The sequence below is a fragment of the Protopterus annectens genome, chromosome 6.part0 (assembly GCF_019279795.1).
Source record: "Protopterus annectens isolate FY-2018-M chromosome 6.part0, PAN1.0, whole genome shotgun sequence".
Taxonomy (NCBI): Eukaryota; Metazoa; Chordata; order Ceratodontiformes; family Protopteridae; genus Protopterus; species Protopterus annectens.
This window is the reverse complement of record NC_056737.1, coordinates 101,708,914-101,728,162: the sequence shown is the minus strand read 5'-3', so window position 1 is coordinate 101,728,162 and position 19,249 is coordinate 101,708,914. Positions and strand designations below refer to the sequence as shown.

The 19,249-nt window shown below is 41.2% G+C and overlaps 1 protein-coding gene across 3 annotated transcripts in view; it reads right to left on the bottom strand.

The window, feature by feature from the left end:
• The window catches only part of AQR (aquarius intron-binding spliceosomal factor), a 2,539,865-nt gene that overhangs the window by 2,131,010 nt on the left and 389,606 nt on the right, over positions 1–19,249 (bottom strand). For all 3 annotated transcript variants that reach the window (XM_044073871.1, XM_044073874.1, XM_044073872.1), the window contains exons 9-10: positions 7,662–7,762; positions 4,681–4,757 (exon numbers count right to left, since the gene is read on the bottom strand). In XM_044073871.1, coding sequence (XP_043929806.1) covers positions 4,681–4,757; positions 7,662–7,762 — 178 coding nt within the window. The remainder of the gene's footprint in view (positions 1–4,680; positions 4,758–7,661; positions 7,763–19,249) is intronic.

Genomic DNA, 19,249 nt, shown 5'->3' with positions numbered 1-19,249 from the left:
CCCAGGATTCCCACTCCTTATTTCTTGATACACTGGAACATATTAGGGTACAACCCAACACCCTAATAATGGGCGATTTCAACTACCCCACCATTAACTGGGAAAACAACTCATGTACCAACCCTTTTGCTCAAAGTTTTCTGAAATTCATAAATTCCAACACCTTGGATCAACTTATTCACACCCCCACTAGGGACAGCAATATCCTAGACCTGTTCATTACCAGCATGGGTGACTGGTGTTCCACTCCAGAGGTCAATTCCTCGTTGGCCAGATCCAACCACAAGCTAATCACCCTAGACATCCACATCCTGCCCCCACCCCCCATTAGGGAAACCACCGAAAAAACTTCTCCAAAGCCAACTTCACACTTCTTAAGACAGAAGTGGCAAACTTCATGATAGCCATTCAGACGGACAACAGAGGTACGATTGCTGAATCCTACACAAATGCACTTTATAAGCACTTACACAAGTGCATGGATCGTGCTATCCCTAACAGAACCAACATGCTATCCTCCAAAAAAAGGAAGCCAATCTGGTGGTCCTCTGCCATAAACAAACTCTACAACAGAAGAAAGAAACTGCTGCAAAAAAAGGTAAAATCCCATGACTGGAGGAATTCCCTGGTCAGCCTCAGTAAGAAGCTGAGATCCCTCATAAAATTCTCCAAAGCTAGTTACGAAAATAAAATTGCCACTGACTCTAAGAACAACCACAAAGCATTCTATAGCTAGGTCAAGAATCTCAATGGCAACACTCAGATCTGCTCTGAGTTATAGCACAATGGCACTAAAGATAGAGAACCAACTAATATTGCCAACATCCTAGCAGATAGGTTCAGTGCTAACTTTACCCTCCTCTCACCCCCTAGAGGGCCCATCTCTATACTGGAAGAATGCAAAGTTCCTGTAATCACAACTGCACAGGTAAAAAAAAAACTCTCCAAAGCCAAGAACACAGCATCCATGGGACCTGACAATATCCCAGGTTGTGTTCTACATGAACTACAGAACGAACTGGCACCCCACCTACGTACCATGTTCAATCATAGCCTCACCTCAGGCTTTGTGCCCACTGAAAGGTGCCCCGCAACAGTTATCCCACTCCACAAAGGGGGAGCCACGACGGACCCTGGGAACTACTGCCCCATTAGCCTGACGAGCCTGGTCTGCAAAGGCCATGGAACGTATCATCATGGAACTCATAAACAAAGACATTGGTAATCTCCAAACTGTGAACCCCACCCAGCTCAGATTTGTAAAAGGCAGATCATGTCTCCTAAACCTAATTGACTTTTTTGAAGCACTCACCAAAGCCATAAATGAAAGTAAGGTGGTTCACACAGCCTGTCCAAATCTCGCCAAGGCTTTCGACACCATCCCCCACTCTGGAATTAAAGATAAACTCACAAAACTAGGTATAAATCCCTATGTCACAAGATGGGTTGCTAACTGGCTCATGGACAGAACCCACACTGTGAAAGTAGCAGACTCCAAGTCCGACTTCAGATAAGTGACAAGTGGAGTACCACAGGGTTCAGTCCTGGGTCCTCTCCTGTTTGGTATCTACTTCTCTGAAGTACAGGCTAACACAGAAGGTCTTTGGCTAATGAAGTTTGCAGATGAGTGCAAACTAGGAGCCATAATCGCAACTCCTAACGATGTGGACATCCTACAAAAGGGCCTCACTGAGACAGAAGCCTGGTGTCAAAGCCATGGCCTGAAGCTCAATGCCAAAAAGTGCATTGTCATCCCCTTTGGTAAAAACTCTGTACCCATGAACTACCAACATAGGTGGTCGTCTACAAGTGTGATAAGAGACCTTGGGACACAGGTGGACAGTAGTATCTCCTTTGATAATCACCGCCGCAATGGTCAGGAAATCCTTCTACGTGGCACACCTCATCACAAAAGGTTTCTCATCCAGAAAAAAAGATGTCATTGTTCCCCTCTACTCATCACTCATTAGACCCATTATAGAGTACAGCGCCCCTTTTGGTATGTACCTCACAAGACATCTTCTACAACAACTGGAAAGGCCACAGAAATACCTCACAAAGAGGATTACTGGCCTCAAACAGATGCCCTACGCAGACCGTCTCAAAAAACTCCAGCTTTACTCAGTCGCATTTCGCCTAATCAGAGGCGATTAACATACAAAGCTATGTCAAACCCAGAGTTGTTGGACATGCTCCACTTAAAGAAATCCCAATCCCTCCGAGCGACACGCTGTAAGGACCTAAACCTTGTCACCACAATAAACAGAACATGCTGGAGGGATAGATTCCTGTCCCAGAGACTTCCCATACTCTGGAACAGACTACCTATCTATGTCAAACAGAGCTCCTCATTAGCACTCTTCAAGAACAATCTTGATGATTGGATGGCAAATAGGAAATTCACCCCAGGGATCACTTATGTGGCTCTGCTTGAAAGGGGCACATGAAAATAATTTTCTTGGGTGGCAAAAGCCAGGTACCTTTTTGGCTAGGCTTATATAGACCCTAGGGCCAATAACCTAGTACCTAGCTATGAACCTATGACAGTCACAAAATGCCAGGATATGCAAGTAGAAATGAGAATAATGTACCCAGTTCCATTAATAACAGTAGCAACAGGACTAATAAAGAATTTACAATTGTACTTAAACATGCTACCAATACATGTAACCCCATATGAACTGCAGTAGGAGGCAATTCTGGGCACACTGAAGGTGCCAAGAAGACCAGTCTTGGTTAATATCAAAGACTGAAACAATACTTCCATGGGACCAGATGGCGTCCCAGGTTGCATCCTACATGAACTCCAAGAGGAACTAATCCCTCAAATAAAACAGCTATACAATCTCAGCCTCACTACAGGATATGTGCCCACAGAATGGTGTACAGCAACAATGGTCCCACTCCACAAAGGTGGAGCCTCTACGGACCCTGGAAACTATCGCCCCATAAGCCTGACTAGCTTAGTCTGCAAGGCTATGGAGAGGATAATCATGGAGCTCATAAACAAAGACATTGGGGACCTACAGACACTAGATCCTACCCAGTTCGGGCAGATCCTGCCTTTTGAACCTGGATGACTTCTTCGAAACAGTCACCAAAGCCATAGATGAAGGGAAGGTAGTCCACACAGCCTATCTGGACCTTGCAAAGGCATTTGACACAATACCCCACTCGGGCATCATAGATAAGCTATCCAACTTACATATAAACCCCTATGTCACAAGATGGGTCGCAAACTGGCTCAAAGACAGAACCCACAGAGTGAGAGTTGCTGGAGCCATGTCAGACTCGAAACCGGTCACAAGTGGTGTCTCACAGGGTTCTGTCCTGGGACCACTCTTGTTCGGTATATACTTTTCCGAGGTACAGGCAAACATGGGAGGACTATGGCTCACCAAGTTCGCAGACGACTGCAAACTGGGTGCCATAATAGACTCTCCAGCTGACACAAACATCCTTCAAAAAGGTCTCACAGAGACAGATAACTGGAGCCAGCGCCATGGTTTAAAGCTAAATGCCAAAAAATGTATAGTCATACCCTTTGGCAAAAACAATGTGCCCACAAATTACCACATAGGCGGAAACCCATTAAGTACAGAGAAAGCTATTAGGGACCTGGGGACCCAAGTTGATAGCAATCTCTCCTTTGAAAACCACATTGCCAAAGTGGTTAGAAAGACCTTCTACATAGCCCACCTCATCACGAAGGGTTTCACATCTAGATCAAGAGAGGTAATCGTGCCCCTTTATTCATCCCTCATCAGGCCCATCATAGAATACAATGCCCCTTTTGGGATGTACCTTTCCCAACACCTGCAGCAATTAGAAAGACCCCAAAAGTATCTCACCAAGAGGATCAAGGGTCTCAAACAGATGCCATGTGCTGCTCGGTTAAAAAAAATCCAGCTCTACTCAGTTGCATACCACCTACTTCGAGGCGATCTATGCCTGACATACAAAGCTATGTCAAATCCAGAATTAATGGACATGCTCCACCTCAGTAAATCTAAATCCCTTAGAGCCACACGCTCGAGGGACTTGAACCTCAGCACAGAAATAAATGGAACTTGCTGGAGGGACAGGTTCATAACCCAGAGGCTCCCCTCGCTCTGGAATAGAATTCCAGTTCATGTGAGGCAGAGCACCTCACTGAATCTCTTCAAGAAGAATCTCGATAGGTGGATGGGGGATCGTAGGTTTGTCCCAGGGATTACTCCCGTGTCACTATTAGAGGCACAGTAAACGAAACCTTAAAAAGGGCACAGTATACTCAAATCAAGGGGTGGCGTAAGCCATACAGAATCGGGCTAGGCTTATAATTGCCCCCGGGGCAGATAGCCTAGTATGAACCTATGAGCCTAATACTAATTTCATGAATTCTTATCAAACCTCTGACTTAGGAAACAGGCCCATTCCAGTCATGGTATCAGAAAAAAACAAAACACTTTGAGAAATTAAACCAGTTAAGCTTATCTCCGAATCACGTTTTATTTAACTTCTAAAACTGCAACTTGGTTTATGTTCATGTAAGAGGTTCTTTCCAAATCCTAAGGCTGGTCCGCATTATATCTGACAACGATCATTTACGGCCAGTATATCCAAAGTAACCAGCATGAAGCAAATACATAAATATTCTAACAGTGCAAGAGTCTCACGTAAAAAGGAAATATTAATTACCTGAAGGAGGAATTAATTTCAGTACAGTATGGAATTTCTTGATTAGCCTTGAAAGAAATCTCCTCTCTTGATCTGCTCTAAAGGAAAGCAAAAGAGAGAAAAAAGTTTTTTCACTTACAATTGCAGGGACTGACAGCAGGGCTACAACATAAAGTGCAGAAGCACCACTCACTGTAATTTCTAGGCTGTCCAAGCATCAATATGTGGTAAACAAAATGCACCCAGCATAAAGTGAAAATAAGCATAAAAGCATGAAAAGTGAAAAAAAGTTTCATATACAACAACAATGGTACCAAACAGTTTAACAATCTAAGCTATGGTAAAACGGCCTGTAGAAAGTAAAATGAAAACATGGGTTATGAGCTGTATACGCAGTGGAATGAACACAACTCTATTCCCTAATTCGAAATAAATATCCATCCACTTAAACTAAAACTGCTTGTTGTGTTTTACACACTGATCTATACATGTTCTACATATGTCAAACATGGATTACAACACTGGCTCAGTCTAGTCTGTACAATCAAAATGCTATTCCTAGACAAGTTTTTTCCTGTACACATTTTTCCACTGTGTCTGTTGACCATCACACTTGTCCCTAATGGCACTGAAACCATTAATTTCCTGTAGGGTGACAGCTGACTGGAAGGACCATATTCCAAGCAGCAGTGGAATTGCTTTGTGCCTTTGATGGCATCCTCGCAATCCCAACATTTCTAATAAAGTCTTAACCTCATCCCTGGTGATTTAGTTGAGCATCTGCATCACAGTGGAGCATGTCCCACCATCTTTGTGCATTTGCATGCATCCATAAACATGCAATGAGAGCTACAGACACCAGTTTGGAATTTTACAGTCCACATTCCTGATGCTGGCCATTTTGATGCCACTAAACCACCACTAACATGATAGCAATTAGCCAACCAGTGTCACCAGTAACCTTCTCCCCCCAAAATGGGATAACTGGTGCATGCAGCTTACTCCTGTCCTCCCTTGTCTGTATCTTCCAGCAACTGAGCTGTGACTGAAACTCTGGTCATCTAGGTCTTTGTTGAAGCTTTATCCTTCTATGCCACTGAGCTGAGGAACACACTCAGACATGGTTTAGTAAGCAGAAGTATGTAATGCTGATGTAGAACAGTTAGAGAACAGTAAATGATGCATTGCTCTCCTTGACCTTCAAAATATTAAGGATTACAAATCAAGTAATATTATACATCTAGATATAAAAACTGGCCTTAACCATAGCAGAAACAGGTAAAAGTATGACGCAATACACAGTACACCATTTCAGACCAAATGTACTTTAGCACATCTAACACCCTCAGGATCCCACTTTGACTTTAGAATCTATCTATCTTGCTAACATAAGTTAAGACAAACTTTGCATGTTTCACATGGCAGCGGATGCCTCTAAAGCCTTCAATAAATTATATGAATTTGCTATTTGGACCTTTCCACTCTGTTGTTCTTCCCCAAGCTTTAATTAGGACACCTGAGATGCTATATCAAAGCCTGACTACAATATTAGCTATTAATTTTACAAGTCAGATACTAATAGCATTAATGCAGGCACATGGCAAGAATGTTTTCTATCCCCTTATTTACTTAATTTGCATTAATAAACTCTATTTTGCCTGTATACTCTAAAACTATTCTATTCTCTTTCCAGCCATTTATGGCATAAAAGCTAAATAATGGCTTTTGTGGATGATGATGATATGATGTACCTCTTTTAGTTGCTAAGCAATACATCTTTTATACTATACATCGTTTCGTAATTCATAGAAATACCAAATTAAATTGGTGGAATCTTCCTTGATGATCATCCATTTTCTTTCAGCTTAAAAGACTTCATATTTTATTAAGGCTGCAGACTCAATGAAATAACACATGCTCTTAAAATATAAAGTAACATCAAGTTCAGAGAAAACAACATTCTTGGAGAGAGGTGACGAGGATAATAAAAGCTCTACTATGTAATCCTTTCATTACTTGTCTAAACTCAATTTTTTAAATTATTTTCTTTTTTTTTTGCTAGAATGTTTTTCTCGTAATCGTTTCATGCAATTTACTCAAAATTCTGTGTGTACGGAGTTATTAAGGCAACATGTAATACATTTCATAGTCTCTGGAATCTTTTTGAATAAAATGTTAGTGATTAAAAGAGCACAACTGCAGCTATTGGTTCTGTTCAAACTAACAAAAAGCTATTCAAAACTCAAGTACGCTGTGTTGGTATAAATTCAGACTGGACAAAAGAGTGTAAACTTCAGTTTAACATAGGTGCTTGCTCTCCCTCTTTAAAGAGTAGAATATAACTACTTGAAATTACACATTTCTCATTAAGCTTCCACAAGCAACTGTACATGTGTCTTCGAAGCTTGACATCACAATATCATAAGATACCATTTCCACATTCCTAAAAAATTGATTACAATGTGCTAAACATTTTGGAAATACAGCAAGGAAGCAAAAACAGCTAAATCGTCAACATTAGTACCTGCAAATTCTGTAATACAGTTCATTGTAAAGAAGTTACCCAAAACAATGATACCAATATATTCCTCAAAAAGACACATTGCAATATTATGCACATTCTGTTACTGCAGATCGAGAGACCACCCTGTACCTTTTCTTCAGTTATCACTTCTGAGCTGTTTATAACATGTCCAGAAGCTTACAGGTTAATGATTTGGTACCACCTCAAATGAGGCATGTTAGGTGAACTAAAGGAGTTTTCTGTAATTATGTAGACTGTCAGACTATTGGAAACAATATTTAATGTTTTCAAGGAGAAAAATGTATACACTTGTCACAAACCTACTATTTCAAAAAGAAGAATATAACAAAAATAAGCAAACAGATTAAAAGTGACACTAAAGAAGTCAAATAACACAAGCGTACGTAGCCATTTTTATCATGACATACATCACAGATTCATAACTATAATTTGTCTGTAACTTAAGTCAAATACATACTGTTCTCTAGCTTTCTCACTTAGTTTTTCATCGCTCTTTCTTATAAGACTCCAAAACTTCTTCAACTTTGGTGTTTTCTTCAGTTCAAGATCAAGGCGTGCCTAGAGAAAGAAACCAAACCTTAAAATGTTGTTCAGTAACGCATTTACATATTTATTAATATTTGTTTACCAGGAAAGTCCAACTGGGCACAGGTGCCCTTTTTCAGTGAAGGCCCTAGGAAAAAGCTCCACAGTACCACATTTAATGCAATCAGTAATTTCACAATAACAAATTTTCTAAGGCAGTTTCAGTGAACACATAGCACAATAGTCAGTATAACAAAATTTGTATTGATATACAAAAACATTAAATTTACAAGCCATGCACTGAGACTTTGCAAACAGAAGAGTGGTGTATAAGACAGGTAGGCGTGATTTAAGAAACACATCACAGGTAGGTATTAAATATTAGCAAGTATGAGAGTTAACAGAGAAGTAGCGATGGAACAGTAATTTGACTGAGCTAATTAGAAGTAGGCATAATAGTTTTAGTTTAAGAAGTACAATAAAGTAAGGTGAAGGGGATAAGCAGGTTAAGTGATTTAGTGCTTTAAAGGGAGGTATAAGAAAGGTGATGAAGGGTGTTAAAGAGCTATGTCCCACATAAGGAGCAGGGACAAAGCCAGGAGGCAGAGAGGAAGTCTTTTAGTAACTGTTTGAAAAAAAGAAGGTGTGTGATAGACCTGACTGATATAGGAATTGTATTCCATGTTCTATCTGCACTACTGGAATAGAGACTGACCTCAGCAGCCCTTTACGATTTGTTGATGACATGCAGTTGTTTATTACTTGACAAACAGGAACAGCTTGGAAAATGGTATTGGAGGTGGGGTCTACCTGCTGTGCAGGCAGATTGGGCATGGATGAGTTTATTGGTTAAGCTGAGGTAAGAATAAGATAGGTGGTAAGTAAGCTTGAGACAGTTATGTGTTTTTAGTGTTAAACAGTAGTGTGTACAGTAAGGTTTGCTGCAAGCGAATCTGGCAACTTTCATTGTTCAAGTTTAGAACTAAGTGAGGTTTGTAGGTTGGTCATGATAGGGGCTCCATGTAGGAGAGATGGTAAGAGGTAAGTAGTAGCTAGAGTTACCTTGGCAGAGTCTGTAAGGAATTTCCTTACTCTGTGTAGGGTGCTTAGTTTTTGATGGGTTTTCTTGATGCTGTTGTGGATATGTAAATCAAATTTAAGACGGTCGTCGACTGTCATGCCAAGTAGTTTTGTATGTGAGGTAAATTCAATCATTCGATCATGGTACTATTTAAGGAAGAAATGTTAAAGTTTTTTAATAACAGATGCCATTTTAATGCACTGCCCCTCTCAGAGTTAATTCTGCTGATAGTCCTATGTTTAATTTTTATTTTTTAAATTGATTTACTTTATTTCATACAGCTGTCATGTAGATTTCCAAAAGTTATTTAAGCAATGTACTGCTAATTTAAATCAGCTTCCCCTTGTTTTACAAATCACTTTTGTAATGGATTTGCAGAAACAATGAAATACAAAAAAGAGGTGATGTAGTTTACTGTATTTTTAGTTTTATGTCAAACTGTTGGAGCAGGACTCATGAACACGCGCTACTCATGTTGGGTTGTCAGGCCAGGGGATGGTGCCACAGAATAATATGGGACAAGAGGAAGCAAGATCGTTGCATTGGCTAGGGCACTACAGTGTAATGCATCAAACTGGTTATTTTATATCATACTGACAGATGCATTTTACAAACAGAATCATTATGCATTCCATTACAATACTGACAGTGTTCCATTAGGGGCAACAGTTTTGCACCAGAACTTAACAGAAAGCATTTCTAGGAGTATAGGGGCAAACCAGTCAGACACACTTGGGGAAACTAAGGTTAGTGGAAGGGCAAGGAATTCCACCTCTGCTAGTGGGGAATACAAATAAACACAGTAACAGAAGTTGTTGCTTAGATGGTAAAGAGGGCACAGGACTTAATCACTGGTGTGTGTGCGTGTGTGTGTGTGTCTGTGTGTGTGTGAAAAGATGGTCCTCTAATTATTGACAAGCCAGGTTGGGGAAACAGAGAACACATCTCAGACAGGCCTAGGTGGAGGGAGTAAGGAAACAAACTGCTGACAGGCTGAATTGGCGGGGGGAAACAAATAAGAGACACCAATCACAAAAAAAAAGGAGAGGCAGATAAAATATCCAGACTGATAACAGGAAGGGATGTAAGTGGAGGATTTCAAGAGCATGGACCCCGAAAACCACCTAAATGCACAGAGCCTAAGGGTGCTGCCACAGTGGAGAGGGAGTAATGATCACTGTCATGCAGACCAAGAGGGGAAAGCACCACCAAAGACATCTGCTAAGGTCTTTAACTCGCCTATCAGTGTTACAGTAGAGGCAGTGATAGCCATAACTTCTTGTGATGTGGCTGTGGTGAAGTTCAGCAGTGGCTTCAAGTGCTATCAAGTTGTGAGTGGGAAGCAACTTCTGGAGACTGATGATTTGCAGACAGCCTCAATCACTGCTGTTTAGCATACAGCTCTCCATTAGGGAAAGGGTCGAAGAACTGCATACCTCCACCTGTTGCATATAAATAAGGATATTCTGAATACATTAAGTGTAGGAGGTACACAGACATCTACATACCACAGTCAGGGCCGCCTTTGAAGTAGGATTCTTCATTAACACCCATTGCTCTTTGTCCCAGAATGACAGCCATTAATATTCTAGAATTATTCACATTAGTCTTGTTTTCACAACTCTTACTACATTTTCCACTTGCTCTTTAAACTATGAACACACCAAGTAATACAGTTTAATACGATACATAATAAATGATGAAGGAGTCCTTCTGAGGGAAACCAAATGAACTATACTACCACTAACGTCTTTCAGTTAAATAACTAGTTTAAGGGATTATCACCCACGATAAAATTCTGAAGTCTGCCAAGGACAAAGAATGAATAAGATTACCTAAGGCACTTCATGCCAATTAATCAATGGGTAAGCCATCAAAGTGGAGCTGACTAAAATGAACTTGAATGAGTATGTAGTTCATAGCAATACAGAACAATAGAACAGTAGATTATTTAAAGATGTTCCTATGGGGACAAAGAGTGTACTCCACTTGGAGGCTATGTGACCTTACAGTCAAGACTACTTAAATTAGAGGGCTGTAGGGGAAGATAAGGGAGTTTACCTGCAAGTAAAAAATGTACCAACCAAAAAAAGCAGCTACAGAAGCGGAGCAGTAGGAATTCCATACTTCAAATTACTTTACTGAGCAAACACAAAACCCGGCTATAAAATTTCCTTATTTTGATGAATTATTAATTTGAAGAGTTCTTGCCTGTGAACTCACTGTGAACTCAACAATATTGCTTTTAAAATCATTGAGATACAGGCAGCTGCCAGGTTCCCACAGCCCATCAACAAGGCATGAAGGTTGCTAACAAGAAGATAATAGGACAATATGTACTCCAATACCTGCCCAAGAATCATTTTTAAGCAGCATAGACGACAGCTGGACATGGCAGAGTTAAAGATGTTAAGATTTGCACTGGGTATGACGAGAGTAGACAGGATTAGGAATAAGTATATTAGAGAGTCAGCCCAGGTTGGAAGGTTTGGAGACAAAGCCAGAGAGGCAAGATTACGTTGGTTTGGACATGTGCTGAGGAGGGATGCTGAGTATATTGGGAAAAAGATGCTAAGGATGAAGGTAACAGGAAAAGAGGAAGGCCTAAGATAAGGTTTATGGATGTGGTGAGAGAGGACATGCAGGTGGCTGGTGTGACACAGCAAGATGCAGAGGACAGGAAGAAATGGAAACAGATGATTCGCTGTGGTGACCCCTAACGGCAACAGCCGAAAGAAGATGATGACAGACGAGAGACAAGAGAAAAACAAAGGTCTAAAAAAATTACACTCGTGTAAACTCCTAGTTTTCCATCCATGTCTTGATTTCGTAAGCTGCTTCTTGAACTACATGCAGCAGCATATTTACACATCTGTAAATATGTACATGTTTTACAGCACATCCTTGTAATTTTCACATCTGTAAGTATGTACATGTTTTACAGCATATCCTTGTAAATATGAGTATGTTTGTTCATTTCGTATATGATCCAATTCACCTGGGCTGTGCCTGCAAATTGTCCACTGATATCAGTGCACTACCCCAGTAAAACAAATAAATAATCAATCAATCACTGTAATGTCTGATCTGCAAGGGTGTGTCTCACAACAAATGCAAACCATGTAGTCTCACCAGCTGTGAGCATCAGCATACAGCATCAGAATTTTCACCATGCCCACTTAGCACCAATACTCACTGATGATACGATTATAAACTCTGTATAGAGTCTAAATGACTGCTTTTTTTTTTCATCCTGACATTTTATTTCTTCTGCTACCAGAAAATAACTTATTATGCTGACACAATTAAGCGGAAAGAGGTTTGACAAAATTACAATTTTGCTGAAGCAGCACAGAATCATAGGAAGTTAGTAGGCTAATGGCTTTTACAAGCCTAGCCAAGTTCTGCCCTTGTTTCCACAATCAGCACCTATTGCCCCTGTCCAAGAGAGATACAGGTGGAACCCCCGGGGTGAATTTACGGTTACCCATCCAGTTGTCCTCAGTGTGCTTGAAGAGGGCCAAAGAAGTGCTCTGCTTGACATGAATTGGGAGTCTGTTCCACAGGTGCAGTAACCTATGTGAGACAAACCTGTCACTCCAGCAGGTTCTATTAATGTCACATACCAGGTTAAGGTCTTTATAGAGAGTAACCTGTGAGCCATTGGACTTACATATATGCATTTCCAATAAAAGCAGAGTCAGACATTGTCTTATACACAAGGCAGAGATCACCTCTGAGCAGTCTGTATGAAATAGAGCAAAGTGACAGTGATTTTAGCTGATCCACATAGGAGAGATGCTAAATACCTTTAATTCTCCCTGTGAGAAACTTCTGCGGACTCTCCAATTGCTGCAGGTGCCTGGAAAGGTACACACCAAAAGGGGCATGATACTCAATTACTGGCCTGATGAGTGAAGTGTACAGGGAGGTTCTAACTTCTTTTTTTCTGGAGGCAATGCCCTTATGTATGAGATGACCAATACAGAATGCCCTTCTTACTACTGTGGAGGCATGGTGATCAAAGCTAAGGTTGCTGTCAACCTGTGTGGCCAGGTCTCTCACCAATGAATGTGTGCTTAGGGTGTTTCTATTAATGTAGTAGTTAGCAGGAACATCACTCTTACTGAAAGGAATGATAACACATTTTTCTTGTATTGAGTTTAAGGCCATGACTTTGGCACCAATCATTTGTTTGTGTATGACCCTCTTGTGGGATGTTGGCATCATTTGGGGAGTCTATGACCGCTCCCAGTTTGCAGTCATCAGCAAACTTTGTCAGCCACAAACCTTTAGATTTTGATTGTACTTCAGAAAAATAGACCGAACAGTAGTCGTCACAGGACTCATCCCTGTGGAACACCACTGGTTATGGGTCTGCTGTTGGAGGTGGATTCCCCTATTTTGACTGTATGGGTTCTATCAGTGAGCCAGTTAGCAACCCACGAAACGATATAAGGGTTGATACTTAGCTGGGGGAGTTTGGCAGTAATCCCTGAGTGGGAAATAGTGTCAAAAGCCTTGCCAAAGTCCAGGTAGGCTGCATGCACAGTTTTCCCCTCATCCAGGGCTCTGGTGACTGTCTTGAAGAAGTCCACCAGGTTTAACAGGCATGACCTCCTTTTGACAAACTAAGTAGGGTCAAGTGTTTGAAGATTACCTATATCTCTGTTGATAAGGTCCATGATGATTCACTCCATGGCTTTGCAGACTAGGCTAGTCAGACTAATAGGTCTATAGTTCCCAGGGTCAGTGGAAGTACCACCCTTGTGCAAGGGGATAACTGTGGCAGATTTCCATTCAGCTGGGATGAAGCCAGTGCTTAGACTATGACTGAAAAGAGTAACCAATGGTGTTGCTAATTCTTTTTGGAGCCCATGAAAGACACGGCCTAAGATGTTATTAGGTCTGTGTTTTGGGCCTTAGAAAGGGAATTTACAACCTGCTCTCTAGAGATACAAAGAGGTGGACAGGCATAAGGAATGTCAAGGGGTATGTGTAGTGGGGACAGAGGAGTGAAGTTTTCACAGAACCTGTCGACTAATAGGTTTGCTATATCCACAGGCTAAGTGTATGTGGTATCATTAACTACCAAATCGGCACAAATCTCTGTCTTATTGTTTAGGCTACGGATGTAACTAAAAAATGCTTTATGGTTGTTCTTAGTTGAGGATGCTAACTTGGATTTATAGTTTGCTGTGGAGGACTTCACAAGAAGTCTTATTTGCTTACTTAAGCTGAGGAGGGAGTGTTTCCAGTTTAGGGCACACTCCCTCTTACTTTTGGGCAACGATGTTTTCCTCTTATTGTAAAGCCTGTTAAAGGCAGTTATCCACCAGGTAGGTTTGCTCTTCCTTAAAGAGCTTGTTTTGGTCCTATCAGGTACGGCCGCATCAATGCAGTTATACAGGTGTTTCCAAAAAGTATTGTTGTAGGACTTATCATAGTTCTCAGTTACATCTGAGGGGGCATGTGCAATGAAGCTATTTATACCATCCCTTAGAAGGATATAATCTGCTTTGCAGAAGTTTTTTTAGTTTAGTTGCTGATTGGTGGGGGGGGGGGGGTCCAATGTGTTAGTTACTTAGAATGAGACTGATTTGTGGTGAGATCTAACAATGGAAGACTTTACAGTGGGGTTGCTACGGCGGTCCCCATTATTGGTAAGCACCAGATCCAAGATGTTGGGGGTGTCCACCAGCTGGTCCAGGGTATAGGAATTAATGAACTTGAGGAACCTTTGGGAAGTGAGTTAGAGCACAATTCATTTACCCAGTCAATCGATGGGTAATTAAAATCACCCAGAACAATGGTGTTCGGATGTATCTTAAAGTGTATCCAGGGAATCATACTGTTTAACCAATCTGGGGGTATATTTATCTTTAATGAATATTAATACACCACCTCCTTTAGTTTTCACACCTTCCATTCATGGTCTGAACGTGTGGTAAGACGTATGGCTGGGGTGGTCTCCACTGCCTTGAACCAGGTCTCCACGACTGCACATATGTCAGCGTCTTCCAAGGTGAGGATTGCTTCCAGTGAGTGCAGTTTCATGCTATTTTGTCCTTGTGACATTGCCTAGAAAGGCACTATAGGGGTAGCAAGAACCTTTGCCAGTAGCTGAAATACCAAGGATGACAGATGAAGACTATCTCTGGCAAAGCATCGAGACCCATCAATCATGTCATCCCAGGCTGACAGAAACTAGATCCCCTTAAAATGACACCAGAAACTAAACCAATTATTGAAGTCAATGATTTTCTGTTTACATTGTGGCATCATCCTAGGCAAGGATAATATGCTGCTCAAGGCTAAGGACATACCTGCCTGTGACACATAATCAGAGAGCTCAATAAAGTCTCTCCTCATTTAGTCCATGGAGGTACGACTCAGGTCGTTCACACCAACATGTAGTAGGACCGAATCATAACGGTACACGTTGTTGAGAGACTTGAGTGCCTGCGTGATCTGATGAATCCTGACACCAGACAGACAGCTGACTGTAACTTTCTCCTTGTTCAGCCTGGTGAGGAGGACATCTGTCTGTCTCACGACAGGCTCTCCTATGACCAAGATATTTGGAGTGGGTGTACTTTGCCTTATGGGCTTTGATGGTGAGACACTTGTGTTTGTGTCATTATGTGTATTGTGTGTTTTGGGTGTTAGGGTTGGTTTAGTATGTATGTGTTTTGGAGGTCTCTGGTGTTTAGGCAGATTTTCTGAGAGTATCTCCGCATATGCTGGTCTATGTGTATGCTGTGTGTCGTGAGTAGGAGTATGAGGTAGTTGGGCTGACAACCTCCTCTGTATTGCTATCGACTGCGCAAGACAGCTGTGATTCCAGATTCATAGTGTAGGTGCATCTCTCACAAATGGTACAGGAATGATTTAAAAGTAGGGGATTGTCAGTGTACTTGAGGCACTTGCTACTTTGCCTCAGTAGACCCATGTCAACCAAGCTGGCAGGAGAATAGAAGGGAAATTGACAGCTCATGGTCTTAGGAATAATCCCACCCCCAAACACCTTTATTGGCTACAGCAGTTGAAGAGGGAATATAGCAGGGGCAGGTATTAGTAGGTTTAGGCACGAACAGCTCTGGTTTAGGTAATATTTGCAAGACTAGAGAGCAGGTTCTGTAACCGGCAATCTCTCCGCACAGCAATGCGTGATGCTGTGCAATGTGCAAACAGGCTCAAACAAGCACAAACCGGTTCAAACAGAGGCTTATTAAAGCAGGAAAAATAGGAAACAGCCAAAGTTCAACTTATCCAATCAAAACACCCTGAACAGAGCCCTACAAATGTAACTCTAGCTAAATCAGTCCAAACTGTACCTTCCTCCCATGAGGACACAGGGTGGCCTCTCCAGACAAAACATTAAACTGTTTAACAAGCTCCAAAGTTCACAAACAGTACTAGATTCATCAAAATACTGAACCTAGTCTATGCTAGTGTTTTTCAAGTGCAGCAAATAAGTAAAATGAACAAAACAAGCAGATAAACAGTAATTACAATTCTAACAGGAATTCAGTTAGCAGACAATCTAAAAAATGCAGTAAAATACAGTTGCACGGTTTAAACAAACGCATATGCAACAACTATTGTTTTAGTTAATCAGAAAGTGCAGAAAACAGTTGAAAATATGCTTATAGTTTCTCAGCAGAACAGGTCTTACAGAATTGCAATACCCCCTCACTGGTGACAAGCCTTTAAAGAATTTTAAAATCAACTAATCAACATCTGGAAACAGTTATCCCAGCAATTACAAAAATATATTCATACATGAATAAGTGTATACTAGGCTAATGTCCACAGGGGCCTTTTTAAGCTCAGATATGCATCACATATGTATTTGTCAAGTTTTGGTACCCTAAGGTTATTTTAAGGTGAATATGTAGACTTTGGCTTGGTGTTGAAGCATTTACATGCTGCCTCTGTCCAACAGAGGCATGGGTGCCAGATCAGGGGGAGATTTCTGATTCCTCAACCACTAATCCAAGTTTCACTCTGGGTTAGAGAAGAACTCTGCTTCACATGGATGGGAAAGCCTGCTCCAGAGAAAAGGTAGTCTCTGAGATACATTCCTGTCCCTCTAACATGACCTACTTATATCACAGGTAAGGTCTGGGTCCCTAGATCACGTAATTCTAATGCTATTTGTTTTGCAGATATGGAGAACATCCATCAGAGTGGGATCCAAGGATGCCTTGTAGGCCACACATATATCGTCCTTCAACAGTATGTAGGAGACTGAGTACAAGGGTAGGCGCTGAAGCAACACACATAGGACATGTTGTTTACACCCTATACTCTTTTTGTGAGGAACCTCTGTGGACCTTCCAGAAGTAGGATGTGTCTGGTCAGGTACATACCGAAAGGGGCGTTGTACTCAATAACTGGTCTGATGAAGTCCATGTACAATGACCTCCTTTGACCTAGATTCCATACTCTTGCTTATAAGTTGCACAACATAGATTTTCTTACTACCATGGACAAGTGATGGTCAAAGGGCAGGTTACTTACATACCCAAATCCCTGACTACTAGGTCTACTCTTAAGAGAGTGTTCACAATGTGGCAGTTTCCAGGGGTATCAGACTTCCAAATGGATACTATTATGCATTTCGTGGCATTGAGTTTTTTGACTGTGGCTCTGGCACCAGTTATTTGTCAATGTCAGCCTTTTTTTCTTCTTTGTCAGTCCTTCTTGGAGGGTATTTGAGTCTTAGGAGGATTTTATGACTGCACCTAATTTGTAACTGGCTGCAGACTTGGTCAATCAAAGTTCACTGACATTGCTCTTGACTTCATAGAAGTAAATGTCAAAAAGTGAACAGACCCAGCACAGAAGTCTTAAGGATTTCTTCAGTGACTGGTCTCTTTGTGGAAGTGGACTATACCAACTTCATGGGTCCTATCTATGAACCAGCTGGCTATCCAGAGTATGACAAAAGGGGTTTACACACAATTTTGAGAGTCTGACTACAATGCCAGAGTGGAGTATTGTGTCAAATGCCTTGCCCAGGTCAAGGTAGGTAGTATGCACTATTCTGCTTCATCCATTGCTCTGGTCACCTTGTCGAAATCCACTAGGTTACATAAGCATGACTTGCCCTTGGTGAAACCAAAATAGGTTTGATCCATTGTCTGAAGGTTTATGTCATTCCATAATAATTTTCCTTTCCATGGCTTTGCAAGAAACTACTAAGATTTACAGGTCTGTAGTTATTATAGTCCCATAGACAGTCTACCCTGGTGTAGAAGGATGATGACTGCAATTCTCCACTCTTGTGGCAAGAAGCCAATCTGTTGATAATACATCCCTAAGAGTTGACCCAGTGGTCGGGGATCTGGGTACACATGTAGATAGTACCTCACCTTCCACCACCATGTGGCCACAGTGGTGAGGAAATCTTTTTATGTTGCATGACTTATATGCATGGGCATGTCATTTAGGTCCAAAGAGGTCATTATCCCACTGTACTCTGCGCTTACCTACACCAATCACAGAGTACAATGCTCTCTTTGGTATGTACCTGATCAGGCATATGAAGCAACTAGAGCGACCTCAGCAGTTACTTACAAAAAGAATACAAGGCGTAACACACCTGCTTTATGCAGAGCACCTTAAAGCCCTTTCCCTCTAGTCAGTCTTCTATAGATCACTGAGGGGTGATCTAGGCCTCGCTTACAAGGCATCCACAAACCCCACACTTATGAATCTACTAAATATTCGTTAAGTCAAAGAGTACCAGAAATACAAGGTCTAGGGGCCTGAATTTTGCCTGTGACTTAAACAGAACATGCTGGAAAGACAGATACATTTCCCAGAGATTACCCCTCCTATGGAACAGGCTTCCCATTCATATGGAGCCGAGTTCCTATATTACCCAGTTTAAGCAAAACCTAGACCAGTGGATAGGGGAGTAGGAAATTTACACAGGGCCTGGCACCTATGCTCTTTATGGACAGAGGTAGCTTATAAATGTCGGGCCCTAAATGTCCTCATTGGATACAGGACATCATTGTTCTATTGGGAAAACTTGGCTAGGCTTAGAAAGCAACAAAATGAGCAGAAAAAGGATAAAGTAGTGGCAAACCTGGTCTTGAGGCAATCAGAAATCCAAACGAAGATAAAACTCCAGCCAAGAAATGTTAGAACTCGATTTAATAAAACACAAATTACACAAATGAGCAAAGTTTTCGGGTTTAGCTCTTCCTCAGTGCAATAATAAAATTAACAATACTATTCCACTTATATAACCATATAAAATCACATGACAACAAGCTTCTCACATGATAATCATATCATGTGATACCTCAGCCATAAAATGTTTACACTCGCACATTAAAACATCTATTCCTCATTATTTAGACTGCATCTGCTTTTTTAGTAAAACTGCTTTTAAATTAATAGCAACATTAATTCCTGGATAT